Genomic DNA, 18877 nt, shown 5'->3' with positions numbered 1-18877 from the left:
AGCATTGTTGCCATGTAGGCTAAAGCGTCGGGAGAGCTCTTTGTCCTTTTGTGTAAAATACGGTCAGTCTAGTTATAGATCTTCGGGGGGGGGGGGGGGGGTTACAGATCTAATGTCTTGTTGTGTGTGCGTGTGTGTGTGTGTGTGAGTGTGTTCTATTCAAAGTAAGCAGTTATAAATAGCCACGCCGTTGGTCAAGGCAGCCCTTTAAATGGCTTCAATCCTGAGGCTTTGAAAATGCTTCAGCGTCTTGTTCAAAGTGCAATTCAGTCGATTCAAAAATGGAGTGTCAGTAAAGGTCAAAACGGAAACGCCCCGGTGAGTCTCCCCCGGGGGCAGCACCCTAAGCAGAGAGACCCAGACTTCCCTCTCCCCAGCCACTCCGCCCAGCTCTTCACAGGGGAGCCCAAAGCATTCCCAGGCCGGCCGTGAGACATGGTCTCTCCAGCGTGTCCCGGGTCTTCTCTGAGGCCTCCTACTTTTTGGACGTGCCCTGAACACCTCCCCAGGGCGGCATCTGGGAGGCATCCTGACCAGATGCCGCCTCGTCTGACTCCTCTCCTGGGGAGGAGCAGCGGCTCTCCTCTGGGCTCCTCTCCTCCTTGAGCTGCCACCTTATCGCGGTGGAGGAGTTTGCTTGTCCCAATGACCCTTGGAGCTATGTTGTCAGGGGTTTTTATGCTCCTGGTGGGGTCACCCGAGACAAGCAGGTCGAAGGGAATAGACCAGACAAAGAGTAGCTCAAAAGACCCCAATGAAGAAATACAACTTGAGTCCAAGTTTTCCCACGCCTGGGCACAGGTCCCTGGGCTCCCCCTCTGGAGCCAGGCCTGGGGGCAGTCCCGGCCAGGCACAGCCTAAAAAAGAGAAAGCTTGGGTCCCCCCTCCAGTGGGCTCACCGTGGATGGGAGGGGCCAAAAGAGTTGGGTGCTATGTGGGATGGGTGGCAGCCGAGAGAGGAGACCTTGGCGATCCGATCCTGGGCTGCTGAAGCCGGCTCTAGGAATGAAATCACTATTTGTTAGTAGCAACAATCGCAGGGGAAAAAAAGAGCTGGATTATAATCTCCTCTCCATTGATATTACCTTGAGGGAACCCTGTCATGGATTACCGTACTGCACAGTTAGACTCTATGGGAAGGGAAACATTTGCTGAGCAGCCAGGTTGGTGCCAGCTGGCTCAGAGGCTCTGCTGTGATCGCCACACTTGACGTATGATGCAGCAATAATTTTTTTTTTTTTTTTAAAAGACACCAACTGGTTTCAGCAAGCTCCATCTTGAGCACTTAGTTATTTATCATATAAATATATACAGAAACAGATATTCAATATACAAACCGGCTAGAGAAACAGTAATTTAACATAGTGATTGTTGTAATTATGTCCATTTGTATTATTTAAAATCCTCATTTCTGTCCAAAATGAATAAATCATGGTGGCCATGCAATGAAACACAAAATATATATTTTTAAGGTAATATCAGAAGTTCAATCAAGGTCAGGATGGGCTAAACCACGGCGTGGCAAGTGGGGGTTGGCACAATTGAGTTTTTGAAACTTTATAAGTCTTTTTTTTTTTTTTTTGGAGCATCGATTATTAGCATAAATGGTTGAAATTGCTATTCATATATTATTTGAAATTAATTCCTTTATTTTGATGGGAGCAACCCTGTTGTCCCTCGCTTCCCTCTACAATAGTTACCTCCCTTGGATAATTTACTAGCTTTCTCCAGATGTAATAAATCACCGTGATCCAATCTTTGAACAACAAAAAAAGAAAAGACAGAGGATCGATATCATTAATGGAAGTCCATGAAGGACTAGACATGACAAATCAATCTCACCAGGGGAACTTTAGCATTGGAAACAAGCAGCAGGGTTCTCATTAATTGAAAATAAGTGAGAGCACAATGAACAGCCATGTAGAGAGCTAACGACTCAGAAATACTCCTTGCTAAAGTAGGCGTTACTCACTCAAATCACATTAAAACTATACTTTGATGAACATCATTCCTTCACATCAGCCTAGGCTAAAAAATTTGACTGGAAGTGTTTGTGTAAAAAATTCTTGGAACATTTAAGACTAAATCCATAACGTTATAGCCTCAGCTAGCATGTTAGCATGCTGCTCTGCTAAAGCTAGCATTTGGGTATGAATTTTCCTTGATTCATTGTCCTTGGTTTGTTTTGTTTCTTTTGAATTGTTCCGTCCCGAACGTCGACATTAAAGGCAATAAAGTGAGGCGCTAACGTGAGACGAATGCCAAAAGAAGTGAGCACAGTGAACAAATAAAAACAGGAGCTCAGAACAACGAGAACAACAGAATAAATGTAACTAAAAACACTCATATGACCAAGGTCGGATCCGTAATTGTGAAAACATGACAAATGTTTCTTCTCACATACAGAGAGAAGAAAAGGCACGTTGAATGCTAGCACGGCGACTGGTCTTCAATTAACCTGCAAAAAAAACCAAAAAAATGCATTGATTCTGACAATCTACAATATATCAGTTGAATTTCTTTTGCCTTTACTTTCAGGTGTCATGATAATGCGCTGAAAATGTATGAAGAATAGAAAACAGAAATGATTTAATGATCCTCCAACTTGACAATCGTTCTTCTCACTGCACTTTTGTCAAGACAGGAATTGATCCGGCTGCTGTTAAGACATTAGTTTGGGTTTTATTCAGCCGTGTGAATGACTGGGAGTAATTGATTCCCAGGTTTTGACTGTAACATGAATTGATCCACTTGAAAGAAGACGAAGAAGGTTGACCCCCCCCCCCCCCGCCCCCAAAAAATTACTTTTTCGAAGTCAATACACTGGCGTTTTCAGCAAAGATGAACCCAAGAGCAAAACTCTGCGCGGCCGCTTTTGAATGCATTCATTTGGATTCTTGGAGAAACGTTTAGAGGTCTGAGGTCACAGCTACTGACTCAGAGTGAAGAATGAAGAGCAGTAATGCTGATTGTCTCTGATTGTCACACTTTCGGTGATGAAACCAGAAGATTTTGTCACTTCATTTGGAGGGTTCTTCTTCCTTCTGCAAAAGCTGCTGATTTGAGAGCATCTCGTCCTCATTTCACATTCACATTTGTTTTCTTCTCTGACATTTTTCTTGTGCGTTAACCCACACCGGCGCCCTGATAACTAGGTTTGTCCACAGCGCAGGGATTGATAAGAGTGGCTTCTCCCTTTTCTTGAAGCCTTTCTGGCGTAAATGCGCACAAACATGGACTCTAAACAGTTATTTATTCGCATGAATGTCCTTTAACGCTTGAGGTATTCAGAGCAAAGTCCCATTCAGGGTTTTGTTATCGTTCTTATCGCTCCCTTATCACATCATTGCAATTTTACTTGTGCATAGCTAAAGTTGACCGCGGTGAGACGCCCAACAGGTCACTTTTAATAAGCAAACTGCGTCAAACGTATCTCCAAATTCACTCAGATCCACGCGTATGTGTTCATCCAAGGCCACAATCAAACCACCTCAGCTGATGCAGAATGCTGCTGACGAGGGTGTGAGCACGTTAGCTTCAACCTGTAGCATCTGCATACCCAGGAAAAACCCTGCAGATCCTCTCACGTTGGACTGTGGGCACTCCTGGCTTCTTTTAGGAGCGTATTTGTTGACACTGTCTTTTGTCTCCATGGTGGCCAAATGCAGACAGTCTGATATCAGAACAGCTGAACCTCGGTCTTTGAATTAAATGTCTGTCTGGGTTTTTGTTGTTGTGCTCTGGCTTTTTCCTGCCTCTTGCATGTGCGATTGGAATTATTCGCCATTGTCATTCATTAAAAAGATATTGCAAAGTTTTGCGTCTTGTTGACGAACATCTGGGTGAATTATACATTTCCCTGTATCACTTCTGTGCAACTGCTTCAACTTGAAACTCTGATGTTCATGCAATCTTGAAGAAAATTGGTATTTAATTGGTGTCTTATTTAAACGAACAAATTGAATTTGTATTCTCCTTGATACGTTTTTCTGTGCAAGTAAGTCTAGCTGAAGTGACAATGGTGCAAACTCACAGTAACAGCTTTCCCTATACGCTCCCTTTACTGTCCTGCCAGATCAGCTGACCAATCAATAGCCTGATTTTGATTGACGGGGTGTTGCTGTCTGGGGGGTCCTGGCACCAAGACCCAATTAAGAGACTTGAGCATCATATAATCAATCCATTTCTGAGTCCCGGAGCGAGGGAGGGGTAACACTTGTGATCAAGAAAGACCTCATGTGAAGAGGGAAACCGTCGGCGTGAACTTTAAGAAGCAGTTTCCTCTCGCCGTGAGAGTCCAACACTGACACAGAGCTGCGTTCCCATGCTGCTCTCTGAAAATCCTCTTACTCCACATACACACTTGTATGTATTTCCCTCCCATTCTCTCTCTCTCTCTCTCTCTCTCTCTCTCCCCCCCCCCCATACTCACACACAAATACACACAAGCGTGGATTTGTTTTCTCTTTGATGAGAGGGATTATAGGATAAAGGAGGCGAGGCCACGGCAGTTTAGTTCAGTTCGGACCAAAGCTGCTCTCAGCAGCAGCACAATGACAAACAGATGAATGTGTCTCTGCGCCGAGATCCTCGCACCGTTGCTGTATTCATATTTTTAGAGCGTCTGGATCTGAAGTGGCTCTGTTCTCATCTGTTGAAGACCTGCAGACTGTGTTTTTGTTTCTTAATAAGCTTTTTTTTCTTCTTCTTCTTCTTCTTCTTCCTTATTCTACACGACAGCTGGTCTGCAGTATGACCGACGCAAACGCTGCGCAGCCTCATTGTCTTACGGCATGACTAACTGATGCATTCCACACGTGGACGACACAATATGGGAATCGATCGTCTGGATTTGTACAGTGATGACGTCCTTATCTAGTACGCGCTCTTTTATGAAATTGTGTTGCTGCTGCCTGCTATGGCTGATTTGAGGTCAGCACAACGGCTTCACGGTCGTGGGAGCAGGTGTAAAAGTTGTCTTCCTTCGGGGGTCATTTCTGAGGAGATGCAGTAAACTGGATTAGAAGCTTGTGAGCAAGGCCCAACTCTCGTGATTGGATTCACTTTTCCCGCCACAATTCACGCTGAGGAGCCACTCCGTCTGTTCTAACTCTATCGTCGCTCTCTTGAAATCCTCAATGACATTGTTAGCCTAAGCTGCAATAACCCATTTATCTGACACATCAGTGTCTTTGCTCGCCGCGTGTTCTGCAAAGCAGCCGCGGCAGCAATGCCTGCGCATGCAGTCATTGATTGCCTCTCAAAAGAGCCTGTGAGCCGTGATTTGACTGCGGTCGATTGCACTAAGCTTCCCCTTGAGAGACAAGAAGTCACTAATTGGACTGAGAGGAGTCTAAACAGAGCAGATGTAAAGATGTATAAATTCACCTTTGGTTCTTGGGGGAAACTGACAAAAGTGGCTTTGCGTTTGAATGTTTTTAAAGCATGAATCACAAAGATTACTTTTTTTATGTTGCAGCCATAAGAATAAAACGTCTGGCTGGCCGCCCCCTGGTCCAGGCTCCTGGGGTGGCCTGCAGGGGCCTCCATACAGCTGGGACCACATGAACAATACCAGGGAGGGCCGGGACTGCCTCACCAAGTATGTACTTAACCAATATTACATGAGAAGGTTTGCTTTACAGTTATTTGAGTGATGCTGTCAGGACCAAGGCGATCTCTGAACACATCGTCTGCATCTGACAACTCAGCCTCTGGGAACAAGGGCCAGTATTTCAGGGGTCGGGTGTAGCCAGCGGATATCTGCTCCAGGACTTCCTTGCTCATTGTTTACAGTCCGTTTAGCAACTTGAGACGTTTGCAGTTGAAAGACGAAGAAGACAGTGGATTTTTTTTCAAAAGCAGAACTCAGTTGACAGTTTGAAACCACTCCAACAGCTTGTTAGATCGTCATGTTACAGACATTTTCATGGCCTTGCAATTCGGCCGCTGCAATTGCGTCTCTTTTGCGTTCCACACAGACTGTTGACGCAACTGAGGTCCGCTCAAATGTGAAAGCTACTCAAACGGAAACCAGAAGCTTCCCTGTCCTGACATTCCTCCCTTGACCACGGATTCCGTATTTATATGCGGAATCTGTTTGTAGAGATGAGGACGGAGAGTTTAGTAAGCGTCACTGAAGTACTCAAGTGACGTGAAAGCCAACCCTCAAGTGTAATATTGCAATTAAACAACAATTACCGACAAAATAAAAACGCATTACTAAAACGTTGTCATGTTTGAGGCACTTAGCTCTCAGAATTAAAACATTTTTTTTTGCAACTGCTTTGTCTTGACAGCAATTAGTCCAACCCAGGAACAGAGGATTTTTGGTCTGGTCACCCAAAAGTCCCATTAATTGAATAAAGATAGATGTAATCACTAACAATTGGATTTAATCCAATAAAATACTCAGCTGTGGTCCATAATTGTTAGTGTTTAACCTTCTACGCCATTTTCAATGCAAGTACTTCCTGTCTGACTTTGTTCAGACACAGGAGGGAAACGAGGCAGCTTAATAGCACCTTTCGCTTCTTCTCATCCTCTTCCAACCGTTCGTCAAAACGGAGACGACCGATTTAATCCAAATTAGCAACAAACGGCTCCGTTCTCTGTTCAGCCGTTTCCTGCTCCTGCTCTGGCAGTTACGCCACAACGTACAGGAAATCTGGAGATGAGTCAAGTGTGCGGCATGCCCTAAAGCTCTTGTTGACCAATCAGGTTGCTCAATGGGAACTACTTGTTGAAAATTACCGCGGAAATGCTGCAGCCCATCAGTTGGGTTCCACGTGAAGTCTCGAGGGCGACTTCTATTTTCTTCCCACTTACAAAAAGTAGCCATTTGAACAGGTGATTTTGTATTCTGCCTTTGTGTGCGGTGGCGGGTGTCTGTGTAGATTTGTCATTCAAAAAGAAACCTCCTGCCCAGTAAATATGGAAATCATCAGGTGGAACTGGTGTCGACAGCACGGCGCAGAGAATGCACAATTCTCTAGAAGCTATGTGGACACTTTGGAAGAAGAAAACAGCAAAAATGAGTTTATGGAGCAACATGAGACGCCATTTCTTTCTTCTCACCCTCCTCTTTTCTCCTACGTTCTCCTTTTGACCTTCCCTTCTGTCCTCTCTTCCTTTGTCTTCATTCCAAAGACCTATTATGAGGAATAATCATTTGCAATTAAGTTATTTATGAACGTGTTATTCTGGAAAATGTGTCAGGTTATCTTGTCATGATCTGCAGCTACGAGCTGGTAATGGGAAGCTCCACCAGAGGTCACGTCCAGGTGTCCTTGAGAACCCCAACACACACTCAGAACGCGTTAGCAAGTTGGCACCTCGCATTGCAGCCTCCGCCAAAAGAGCGTGCTTGTAAATGGGTGATCTGAGAGGACGGTCGCTTGGAAAAAGCGCCGTATAAAAGAGGCGAATCCTCTTGTGTATGATCTCGGTGTGATCGTTGATGCCCTAGCATCGCCTCAAACACGGTCGGAGGGGAACGGGAGGTTAAATATACCTGTTAAGATCTGGAAAGATGAAGGTCAAAAGGGACGCCAAAACAAAAGGATAAATCAGAGCGGCGCAGTAATTTGCAAGATTGCTTTGCAAGGACGGTAAAATATCCCTTTATAAACGGTTGAAGTTCGCAGTTAGCCTGATTTCTTAAGCTTGTTATGCAACTCCATCAACACAATCTTTAAAGCGTCCTTGCAATGAATTCCTGCAGCATGTAAATAAATGCACTTAACTAGGATTTGACCCTAGGAATTCAGCTTTCCCTTGACCCCCCCCCCCCCCCCCCCTATAACTTGCCCTGCCCTCCTGCGGGATTAAACCCCTCCAACCCTGATGAGAATGGGAAGATGAGCTGCCATCACAGATTGGAACATGCTTCATTACAGGCAGATTTAGTTTGAGATTTCGCCGCCGCCGCCGTATGTACAATAGAAAGAAACGTGATAATGAAAGCGAGGGATGAGGAAGGAGGTGAAGCGCGTGTGGATTGGTTGGAGATGAAGTCACATCCTGGATGGTTGGAATATGCTTATACATATCCCGGGGTAAAGTCAGGTCACGCAAATCTATGTCACATCCCGCTAAGGAATGAGGGATGTTTCCAAGCTCAAACATCCTCGCACAGGTTCCCATTACCACCACACTTAAGCTCTAATCATATGCAGAGTCAAATTCTTTGTAATGCGGGACCCGCGCTCTCTTTTATAAGTGGCTCTTAAGCATAAAATGTTGTGCTAAGGACCAAACCTGAGCCAAGTTCTGATTTATGAGCAGCAAATCCAATAGCTCAAATAATTCATTCCTGCTTTAATGTTATCTGTCCCAGCTCAAATTAATTTGCACTGTAGGAACAAAGGCATCGATTGAATTTTAATGCCAGACTTCTTTATCGTGCGGGGTGTGTTTTTTCAGACCGGCTACAAGTCTTCCAAAAACTATTTGCTGATTCATTTGACGTCATCCTGCATAAATATTTCAGCGTGGGATTTTGATGGATCTCGTGTTCCTCTTTTCCAGTCAAGTGTCCCAGAACAGCTCCCTGGAGGAGGTCCACCAGGATGGCATCCCCCCTGCCCCTCGCCTGGTGGAGATGAGGCGAGACCCTGTCTTGGGTTTTGGTTTTGTGGCTGGCAGTGAAAAACCGGTGGTGGTCCGCTCTGTCACGCCAGGTAGGCAGAAGCAAAAAGTCACCGTGTTCAGCACGTTAGGCAGAAAATGCTGGCAGCATTCATTCTTCTCTTTGCCTTTCCTCTGCTCCTGAGAGTGGGTGAGTGAGTATACTCTCTTAGTATACTCACTCGTGACACCCACAGTATATAATCACTCCCAGAGCAGCTGAAGCTACTCACCTGAGTATCTTATGTCAGTCTCAGGCCCCCCTTCATGCCCCCCTTTCATCACATTGTGAGCCGTGTGATCACAAGCGGAGAGCTCGAAGCAGAGGTGTGAACACGCTGAGGTTTTGGGAGGTCGGGGCCAAATATAACCACATTCTTTTAGCAGTGTGAAGTCAAATGTGTCCTGGGCCACATGGAGGGATCACCTCATTAAACTGTTGGTCCCTGTAAACTGAAGTACATCATTATGATGTCCCAGCGTGTGATGATTTTGACCTAAACCAGCACTCACAGGGCCTTTCCTACATTTCTAGAACCTGGAGTTACAATATGTAACTAATGTTCTATTTTGTCCAGGCTTTGCCCTCTGTGAGCTCTCGCTATTGTGATCAAAGGGCAAAGCTGATGTGCTCACTGCGACACAAAGAAGAGGATCACAGTTTATTCAAATTCAAATTGTTCCGACAACAGCTAGACGTGCCGTATCCATCACGTGCCACATGCTCTCCCTGGAAAATAAATTGAAACTTGCCATCCGTTCAGCCAGCTGCACTAGCATTGCGAGATATATAACTGTGCTAATAAGGAAGTGTGTATCAAATCATCTACTGGCCTCCTCAGTCTGTAATTGAACAGGAGTGCTGCCCTGACCACATGGGACAAAGGAGCACAAATGAACATTGTTGCTGCTTTGATTTCCTGCAAGTGTTGTTTATTTTTGATTGCCTGATTGCCAAATTACTGCCAAACCACTGCTTACAGACTCCACCGTCTGCTCCAGGAGCTGCACAGACACACTCAGTGATTAAGCATCTCAATAATCAATCAGTGCTGAATCCTAATCAGACAATTGAAGTCATGAATATTCAGCGCTGTCAGCCGAGTAAACATGCGCACGACGCCGCCGCAAAAAAATAAACAACTCTTAACCCTGCTGTTATGTGTGTGTGTGCGTGTGTGTGTGTGTTTAGGTGGTCCATCTGAGGGGAAGCTGTTGCCAGGCGATGAGATCATCATGATCAACGACGAGCCCGTCAGTTCGGCTCCAAGGGAACGAGTCATCGACCTGGTCAGGTGAGAGACGCCGCGATCTCTCCCAGCTGCACTCGTTCACTTCAGGTGAACCGAAAACCCCAAAAACCCGTTAGCAACTCCATTTTACCTCCAAAAGACGGAGGTCGCTCCGACATGTAGGCTGTGGGGGGGGGGGGGGGTCTGATTTCGTAGGTATTTTTAAAACCATAAATATAAATCTAGATCTGCCTTTTTCTTTGTTTCACAGAAAACTGTTTTCTTCTTTAGTTATCTACGTACAAGCTGTCCTTCAGCACTTCATATATGAAAAAGGATTAATAAACAAAGATAAAATAACTTATATTCGAATTGTGCTATTTCATATAAACATACATATATGTACAGTATATATATATATACAGTGTATATATATATATATATATATATATATATATATATATATGTAAAAAATAACCACTAACACTTCAACAGCCGTCATAATAAAATGCCAATTAACAACAACAGTAAAAAAATAACCCTAAATTTGAATTTGAAATCATCATTTGTGTCACCAAACTCCCTGCTCCCCACCTGTCACCAGCTCAATGAAGAGTTGATACACTCCTGCTCGTCACACACATTGTGATATCCAGTAAAAACAATTACTCACAATTCATCAAAAGAGGAAAAAAAATGAAAGTGTTTGGACACACACAGATTACTCTCTGCTGCCCCGTGTTTTTGCAAATGAGAAACTAATGAGGGTGCGTGTATTCCTCCGCTCTGATCATCAGCATCTCAGTCCATTTCACCCAAGCTAATCTAGTTCCTTCGTTTATCTGCTATTGTTTTCCTCTGTTTTTGATGAGTATGCTAATTATGCGACTTTGGGTTTTTCTCGCTTCAGGAGCTGCAAAGAATCCATCATGTTGACTGTTGTCCAACCATATCCTGTAAGTAGATCAGCGCTTGCAAATGGCGAAATCTTGTAGCGTACCACTGGGATCGCATGCATCAGATAATTGTGTTGTTTTTTTTGTTTTGTTTTTTTTAAGTTCTTTGTGCTTGTAGAAAGTTTGAGACTGCTGATACTCCCCCCCACCCCCCGCCCTCAAAAAAATTGCACTCTTTTTGAAAGTTTATTAAATCTTTATATTTTCATCACCAGTGTGTTAGATACTTTTTGACTGGAAATAAGAGAAGTACTAAGTTACTGTCAAAATTACGTTGCAAAACTGTGTCTCTGTACCTCGATCCAATCAAATGACTTCATTGAGATACTGGGAATTCTTTTTCGACAGTCTTATCTCAAGAAATATTAGCCAAAATTAGCCGCAAGTGTGTCGATGAAAATCAATCTCCTTTCCAATTTCTTGACGTTTTTATGTTCTGCTGAACTTTTCGCCAAAAAAAAAAAAAGAAGTTCTTTAAGGCTGTAAACCTGTCTTCATTTGTGCATGTCTGTGCTTTTCCCTCCATCTGTCTCTCTCCCTCTCTCTCTCTCTCTCTCTCCCTCTCTCTCGTTGGACCGCTGCCTCTTTAGTCCCCTAAATCAGCGTTCATCAGTGCAGCCAAAAAAGCCATGCTCAAGTCCAATCCGGTCAAAGTGCGCTTTGCAGAGGAGGTCATTATAAACGGCCAGGTTCCAGTCAGTTCCACCACACTCACACTCGCACTCAGACACACACACACACATATATGACCTATATAAACGGTGCCAGATGGTTGCCACTTACAGCAGTAGATGGCAAAGACAATCATGCGTTTGCTGTCATTTTAATTTTAGGCATCATTTAAACAACGTTTGCGTGAAAGTACAGCAGAATAAAAAGAGTGAGCGTATATTCCTTCTTTTTCTGCAGAACCCGGTGAAGGACAACTCTCTTCTGTTCATGCCAAATGTCCTGAAGGTCTACCTGGAGAACGGGCAGACTAAGTCTTTCCGCTTCGACAGCAGTACCTCCATCAAGGTGCGCAACCTTCTGTGAAGGCAAAAGGAAATTAGCTGCTCTCTGTAGCATCTGGATTTGCAAAGGGAGAAAATTAGAGTGTCACACATTAAAACAAACTCTTTTTTTTTTTTTTTTGGGGGGGGGGGGGGAGTTCCATTTGCTTGAGCGGCTCATTTATTCAGGCAAGGTAGCAAATTCTCATTTTTCACTTGTTGATTCTTATTCGCCTGCAATCCACTTTAGCTCCCGACAGTTTAAGAGGCTTATTTTCTTCTTTTTCTTCGGTGTAACATTTTAACAAGGCCATCATTTCAATATCCTGAAATATTATTTAGGTGGGTAAATTATTGAAAGCAACTCTATCAACTTGATTGTTTTTGATAGAAATACTGTCCAAGCTATCAAAGGGACAACTTTTTTGGCAAGTTAGCTGTCCTCCCTGGAGCCAGACAAGCAATGGATATCCCTCTCTTCCCTGTGTGTAGATTAGGGACCCACAGAAACCAGATGACTGCTAGTTAGCTTAGCACAATGAATGGCAGTGGATGGTAAGTGTTAGCATACCTCTGTTGGAAGTCATTATGTTAACATTTTTCCAAAAAAATCTTTGCCTGCATGAATATAACAAAGGTTATGGGAAACATTTGCAAAAATGTAACTGTTTGACATAAATCAGCTACATAGCCGGAACTGCTTTCCCGACCGGGCACGGTTATTTGACACAGGACCTCAAAAGTTCTACTCTAAATTAGGCCCAAAAAAAACAAAACAAAAAAAAAGTTTACCACTATTTCAACTTCATAAGAGAGCATGGAATTTGCGAATTAGAACCAGGACACACAAAGGAGGAAGTTGAGCAGGCTGTGCTAACACATACCATCCACTTCCACTCATTGTGCTAAGCTAACTCGCGGTCAACCAGTTTCTGTTTGTGTCAGCTTCATAATCTTCTCTTGCTCTGGGCAAAAATGATATTTCTCCAAAAAGTCGGCATGTTCTTCGGAGTAGCGTTTATTTCACTGTAATTTCCATCCTTAAGCTGCAAAATTTTGAATTATTTTCCTGCAGTGCATTGCTCAAAGGACACAGAAAAGAGTTCAGGGCGCCAAAAGAGAACACATTTGCATGATGATGAGACAGCTGGAAGTAATGTCTTCGGAAAAGCACTTAGATTGGCATTTCAGTTTGCGTTTAATGTCTTGTTGGCGCACACATCGCATCATTTGCTGTTAGAAAATTCATCTACTCCAACTGCAACATGTCATTAAGCAACTTATTTATTTATTTATTTGTCGTGTTTACTTCAGGATGTGATCCTGACCCTGCAAGAGAAGCTGTCGATCAAATGCATCGAGCATTTCTCCCTCATGTTGGAGCAGAGGAGCGACGGCTGTGGAAGCAAACTGCTTCTCCTGCACGAGCAGGAAATGCTAACTCAGGTAACATCTCTCTTCTTCTTCTTCTTCTTCTTCTTCTTCTGTCTGTAAAACACACTCACACATGCACACACTCTGCTGTTCAGTATTCGCGCGGCATTTCAACCCCCGGTGTCATTTATCAGCACTGGCACAGCAGCGGCGACAGCTCAAATCACACCTTCTCCTCTCCCATACACACACTCATCACACACGGTGCCCGCTACATTCTAATGAAGCTCACAGAAAATGACAATTTCAATATTCCTACACACACACACACAAACACAGAAGACTCGCTCTTTGTGTGTCAATCTTGGTGTTTGGAGGGCTTCTTAATATAAAAAATAGCCTCCTTTGCCCTTTTTGGACTTTAAATAAGTGATAGTGTGATCAATATTTAAAGGATGATGTTGAGCTTTGAATAAAAAATGGAATTAAATGCACAAATAAGCAGCTGCCAAATCCAGTGGTCGGAGTGTGTGGAGTGAATCATAATCGCGTTATTAGAATTTTTGCTGCTTCAAACCACTGCGAGCACTTTTATCATCTCTGCTACTTCCTTTATCTCTCCATATGCTTCCCTCGTTTGTATTCCTTCCCTCTTCTCTCTCTGTCCCCCCCCCCCCCCCCCCCAATGTTTTGGGTATCCGTGACCCCCTCCAGGTGACTCAGAGGCCCGACTCTGATAAGATGAAGTGTTTCTTTCGAATCAGCTTTGTGCCCAGGGACCCCGTGGAGCTGCTTCGGAGAGACGCCGTGGCGTTTGAATACCTCTATGTTCAAGTGAGAAATGAATTTTGGTTGTTTAAGAAAATACAATTAAATCCTGAAGGAGGCAAATAATTGAGTCACTTTTTTGAATACTTATTTTTCTGGAATTTGCGTAGTCACACGTCTTCTTCACTCTAGTCAGGTTTTATTTTGGTTCTGTCTGATTTGTTGGCGACACAATGGCCTGGTGAAGTGCTGCTGATAAGTTGTTGGCTCAACAGACATTTTTGATTCTCTAAGTTAATCCCCCTCTGGCCCGCTGGCTCAACTTTCAGAGGTATGATCAGCCAGATGGTTTAAATGTGACTTTTTTTGGGGTGGGGGGGGGTGGGGGGGTGATTAACAACAGAAGGAAAATGCTGCGGTCCTCATTTGCAAACAATTACCCTCATTCACCAACTGTTCTCAAGAGATATTTGCCCTTAAAATCTTTTTTTAACGTTCATTTTCAAAGTTTCTCCCCCCTCCAGTGGTTATTAGCATCCATGTAGCATCTTTCTTTTCTTTTATGTTGTATCCACCGCTGCACTTTGCACGTTTAGCGAAACAGCAAAGTGAATATTTTAATGATTTGGAGGACTGGAAGATGTCTCGAATTTTCTTGAACTTTCTCCCGCTGCTTTGCCGCAGAGTTGCAATGATGTGGTCTTGGAGCGGTTCGGCCCGGAGCTGAAGTATGACGCGGCGCTACGGTTGGCGGCGCTGCAGATGTACATCCTCACCATGACGACCAGACAAAGCCAGAAGGTCTCACTCAAATACATCCAGTAAGTTTGGGTGTGTGAGTTTCGGACCTCGCCAACATGACTTGAAAGATGGAGATGCATTCGTTCACTCACTGACTCCACTCTCGTGACTGGCGCATCGGAGCTGAGAATTCCCAATACGATCCCTTTTTGTTGTTGTTATTTATCGGATTTAATTAATGTTTTCTTGGCATTTAGGAAGACTGTGATTTTTCAGTTCCTTTGAATCAGAAAGTGTGTGAAAACTGTGCAGGATTAGCGTAAACATTGTAATATAAAAACAACCTGAAAACAAGCTATGTGGGTAAAGAAGCTGATTTTATTTCACTTTTCTCCGAGGCAGAAAAAAGTTTTTCAAGAAATGCTTTGTTCCAAGTGTGAACATAGACTTGAATCAATCTCAACAGGAAGGAGTGGGGTCTGTCGCTGTTCCTGCCTCCCGCCGTCATGTCCAGCATGAAGGAGAAGAACATCAAGAAAGCCCTGACACACATCCTCAAAACCAACCAGAACCTCGTTCCCCCAGGGAAAAAAGTAAGCAGCTCTCTTTTTCTTCCTCTATGCCCTTGTTCATAAACTTCAGATGCACACGCGAGCACGCATTTCCTGACGCGATATCTCAAAATAGCATCGCCGCCACACTCGACCTTGTAAAGGTTCTCACCCTTGTCATCCGAAGAGCATTTGCAGAGTCAGACCTTGAATGCTAATGTGAGGAACAAATATGCGACGTATTCACACAGACGTCACGGTCAGGGCCTGCAGAGCCAACTTTTAGTATTCGCTCTGAAACTCTCTCGCCTCAAGCTGTCATGTGAATGATGCTAGCTGCTAGTGAATGCTAGCTGGAGGGGTATGAAGACATGCCGCTGAATCAAGTTGAATTAGATCAAGCTCAAGCATATTGCATTCATTATTTTTGATGTTATTTAATTATCTCAAATTTTTAATGGGGGCAGGCGGGGGGGGGGGGGGGTGGGCATTCCATTGATTCAGAAAAATCGACATCCAGACGCCCGAAATTCAGCGTGAAGCTCTCATCTTGTTTATTTACTATAATATATTTCTATGTATTTCATGTTTTACGTTATTTTTCTTCTTTTAGAAAAGTGTTCTCATTGATTATTAATTTAAGGGTTAATTCTTTCCTTTTAAAAAAAAAAAAAACAACTTGAATTTTCTTCCATTATTTTAGAGAGAAAAACGATTCATTTAATTTAGGATAACAATCCCAAGAAGCTCTCATTGGTTTTGAAGCCAAAGTTGACGCTACTAATCGGCAGAACCCTCATAAACGACTCTCCAACAGCGTTGAAATATATGATAGTAAATATTCTCACGGGATTTAGAAATTGTTGCAGGATCTTGATTTTTCTTTTTTTCTAAATTAATGATCATTTTTCTCAGGGGGAAAAAAAAAATCTGTTTTTTTCTGAATAAAAGTGATGATTTTTTTTTTTTTGAAAAATAAAAATCGATTGTGTTTTCTGAATTAAAGAAAAACACAACAGTTCTTTTTAAGTGAGTGCCATACATTCCTGTAAGCTCAAGTGTGACTGATTAAAGGACGTTTCCAGTGGCGAAAGAAGAATCAAATTCATTCACACGATAGCAGGAAAATGTAACCAAATCCATTCTGGAGTTGTTCATCTGGAACAGAGCTCGCCGAGCTCTTCAGTCATGCTGGCACGGGTTTTCTGCTCTGTGTACAATTCCATAAAATGTCAATCAAACGAGAGGGGTATTGATCCCGCCGCGCTGACTATTAATTTGTATTCATGGTGGCAGCTGATATCTCGTCTATTCACTCAGGAGAAATTGTAGCCCGCCGACATGCTATTCAATACATTTCAAATTTGCACTCATGGAAAGAGGCTTCGGCTGTTGTGAAAAAAACTCTTTTTTTTCTTAATGAGCTGTAGCTTGTGAGGTCAAATATTCCATGAGCCATTTTTGTGCGTGATGATACTCTGACCGTGCAATTTCTTTAAATTTAGGCTCAGAACTTCAGGGAACGTCCAGTAGATAGCGTCGGATATGTGGCACACAACTGCAGTCAGCGTTTTGATGCGGAAATAAAGAGGAGCGCTTTTTTGACTTGTGGGAATCCACACACGCAATCCTCAAAGAGATGATCCGATTTCAATGTGATGGAAAAGATGAGAAAGCGCTCCACATCCCCGTATTCACAGAGAAATGCAAGTTAACTCCTGCGTCTCGCTTCTCTCTGTGCAGCTGACTTCTTTGCAGGCCAAGGTGCATTACCTGAGGTACTTAAGTGAACTCAGACTCTACGGAGGGAGGGAGTTTAAATCAATACTTTTGGTAAGTGATTATATCGAGAAATTTTGGTGAATAAGGGCATGTACGCTGATTGCACTCGTTTTTTTTTTTGGTAGCAAGGGGAGAAACAGACAGATGTGACACTGCTAGTGGGGCCTCGTTACGGTATCAGCCATGTCATCAATGCCCGCACCAACCTCGTAGCCCTACTGGCCGATTTCAGCCACGTCAACCGCATCGAAATCCTCACTGAGGATGAGACCAACGTGCGACTGGAGCTGCATGTTCTGGATGTCAGGGTGAGCACAGCTCAGCAAGCTCTTCTGTCCTCCGAACATTAGAGAATTTATCTGTCCTCATTTATTCCTTCTGCTTTTCTCAGCCCATCACACTGATTATGGAGTCCAGTGATGCAATGAACTTGGCCTGTCTAACTGCAGGCTACTATCGCCTCCTAGTGGACGCAAGGAGATCCATCTTCAGCATGGCCCACTGCAACAGCACTGGAGGGGAGGACAATAGTGAGTGTGGTCTGCTAAAATAAAAGAGAGAATGAATCTTGCTAAGATGTATGATAAAAGCTAATTGTACATTTGACTCAGAATTTTGTTGTTGTGAACAACAAGCATCTCAGTCTTTGACCTGAATGAACACACCATCTAAAACTTTGAGTAACTGACAGCAGCAGACAAAACTCCTCAAATGCCTTCAGGAGGAGCCCTCAGAGCTGTGGTGCAGCTCCTTGAATGTTTCATCGAGGTGAATTATAAAACACCAGAAGTCTTAAAGCTGTGCATTGATGTGCCTTGCAGGTCAGGATCGCGTCCTGGAGTGGCCGTACAGCACGTGTTTTGGAGAGAACGAGGAGCCGTCACCCAGTCAGTCAGAGGTGTACAACAGGGACTCTCGGTATTCAGACAACGGGCAGAGAGAAAACAACATTTCCCCCTACTTGCATGAACCCCAAAACCCTGACAGAGACCTTGCTGCGCGAAAAAGCCCGTTACCTCCTCCGCTTCCCCCCGCTACCAGACACAAATCTCAAGACTCACCCCGGAGTGCCAAAGTGTCATTTATTTTTGGAGGGGACCCACCTTTGAACAAGCCTAAGAACTACGAAAGACTTTTGGAGAGTCCTGAGGTACCTGAGCACAGACCTCCCTACATGCACAACAACACAGACTTTCGGGGTCAAGACAGGGTGCCATTTCAGTTCAGCGGTCTCACGCATGTCTATAGTAACATTATAACGATAGAGGGGGGTGAGGAGCCGCTGCTCAGAGATCTGTTTTATAGAGACACAACAGATGACGCTGAAGATGAGGACGACGCTTCCTGTGAAGAGGACTCCACTGGAGGGACGCCAGTAGGTGAAGACAGAGCAGGTGGGGATGAAAACGGAGGATTGGCCACAGCTGCTGGCAAATCCACCTTCCTCACGCTATCTGGCTCCACTGATGACATCATCGATTTGACATCACTGCCTCCCCCCGAGGGAGATGACGGCATTGACGATGATGAAGACGACACGCTGCTGCAGACGCTTAACCTTGCGATCGCAGCTCCGCCGCCGGGCTTTCGGGACAGTTCCGATGAGGACGCTGCACCTGAGGGAAGGCCGCTGAGCACACAAGATAATGATGACATTCCAGTGTCATTAATAGATGCCATTCCAACGCATGGGGAGGGGGAGGGCAGCAGGGGAGGGGAGGGGAGGCTGGAGAATGCTGTTGTGGACACTCTCCAGGCACTGGAGGCTCTGTCGGTGTCTGACCAGAGGCCACCCCCTCCACCACCCGGCAGTAACAACCCAGGTCTGTTAAATTCTAATGACCATCTATTCC

At 44.2% G+C, this 18877-nt stretch overlaps 1 protein-coding gene across 6 annotated transcripts in view; it reads left to right on the top strand.

The window, feature by feature from the left end:
- The window catches only part of LOC147272614 (FERM and PDZ domain-containing protein 4-like), a 55853-nt gene that overhangs the window by 32453 nt on the left and 4523 nt on the right, over positions 1-18877 (top strand). For 3 of the 6 annotated variants that reach the window (XM_086198327.1, XM_086198301.1, XM_086198319.1), the window contains exons 2-15: positions 5480-5602; positions 8530-8681; positions 9821-9923; positions 10771-10816; positions 11407-11511; positions 11726-11833; positions 13123-13254; positions 13897-14016; positions 14635-14771; positions 15158-15284; positions 16986-17075; positions 17150-17332; positions 17416-17554; positions 17846-18847. In XM_086198327.1, coding sequence (XP_086054453.1) covers positions 5480-5602; positions 8530-8681; positions 9821-9923; positions 10771-10816; positions 11407-11511; positions 11726-11833; positions 13123-13254; positions 13897-14016; positions 14635-14771; positions 15158-15284; positions 16986-17075; positions 17150-17332; positions 17416-17554; positions 17846-18847 — 2567 coding nt within the window. Of the gene's footprint in view, positions 1-4789; positions 4879-5479; positions 5603-8529; positions 8682-9820; positions 9924-10770; positions 10817-11406; positions 11512-11725; positions 11834-13122; positions 13255-13896; positions 14017-14634; positions 14772-15157; positions 15285-16985; positions 17076-17149; positions 17333-17415; positions 17555-17845; positions 18848-18877 lie in introns of those variants that run through there. The other 3 variants (XM_086198275.1, XM_086198310.1, XM_086198291.1) reach the window with 3 other exon arrangements.

Source organism: Aulostomus chinensis, chromosome 1 (genome assembly GCF_037954235.1).
Source record: "Aulostomus chinensis isolate RoL2024-O1b breed Wild chromosome 1, RoL_Achi_v1.0, whole genome shotgun sequence".
Lineage (NCBI taxonomy): Eukaryota > Metazoa > Chordata > Actinopteri > Syngnathiformes > Aulostomidae > Aulostomus > Aulostomus chinensis.
Note: the sequence above shows the minus strand (reverse complement) of the source record. Positions and strands in the feature narration are given on the sequence as shown.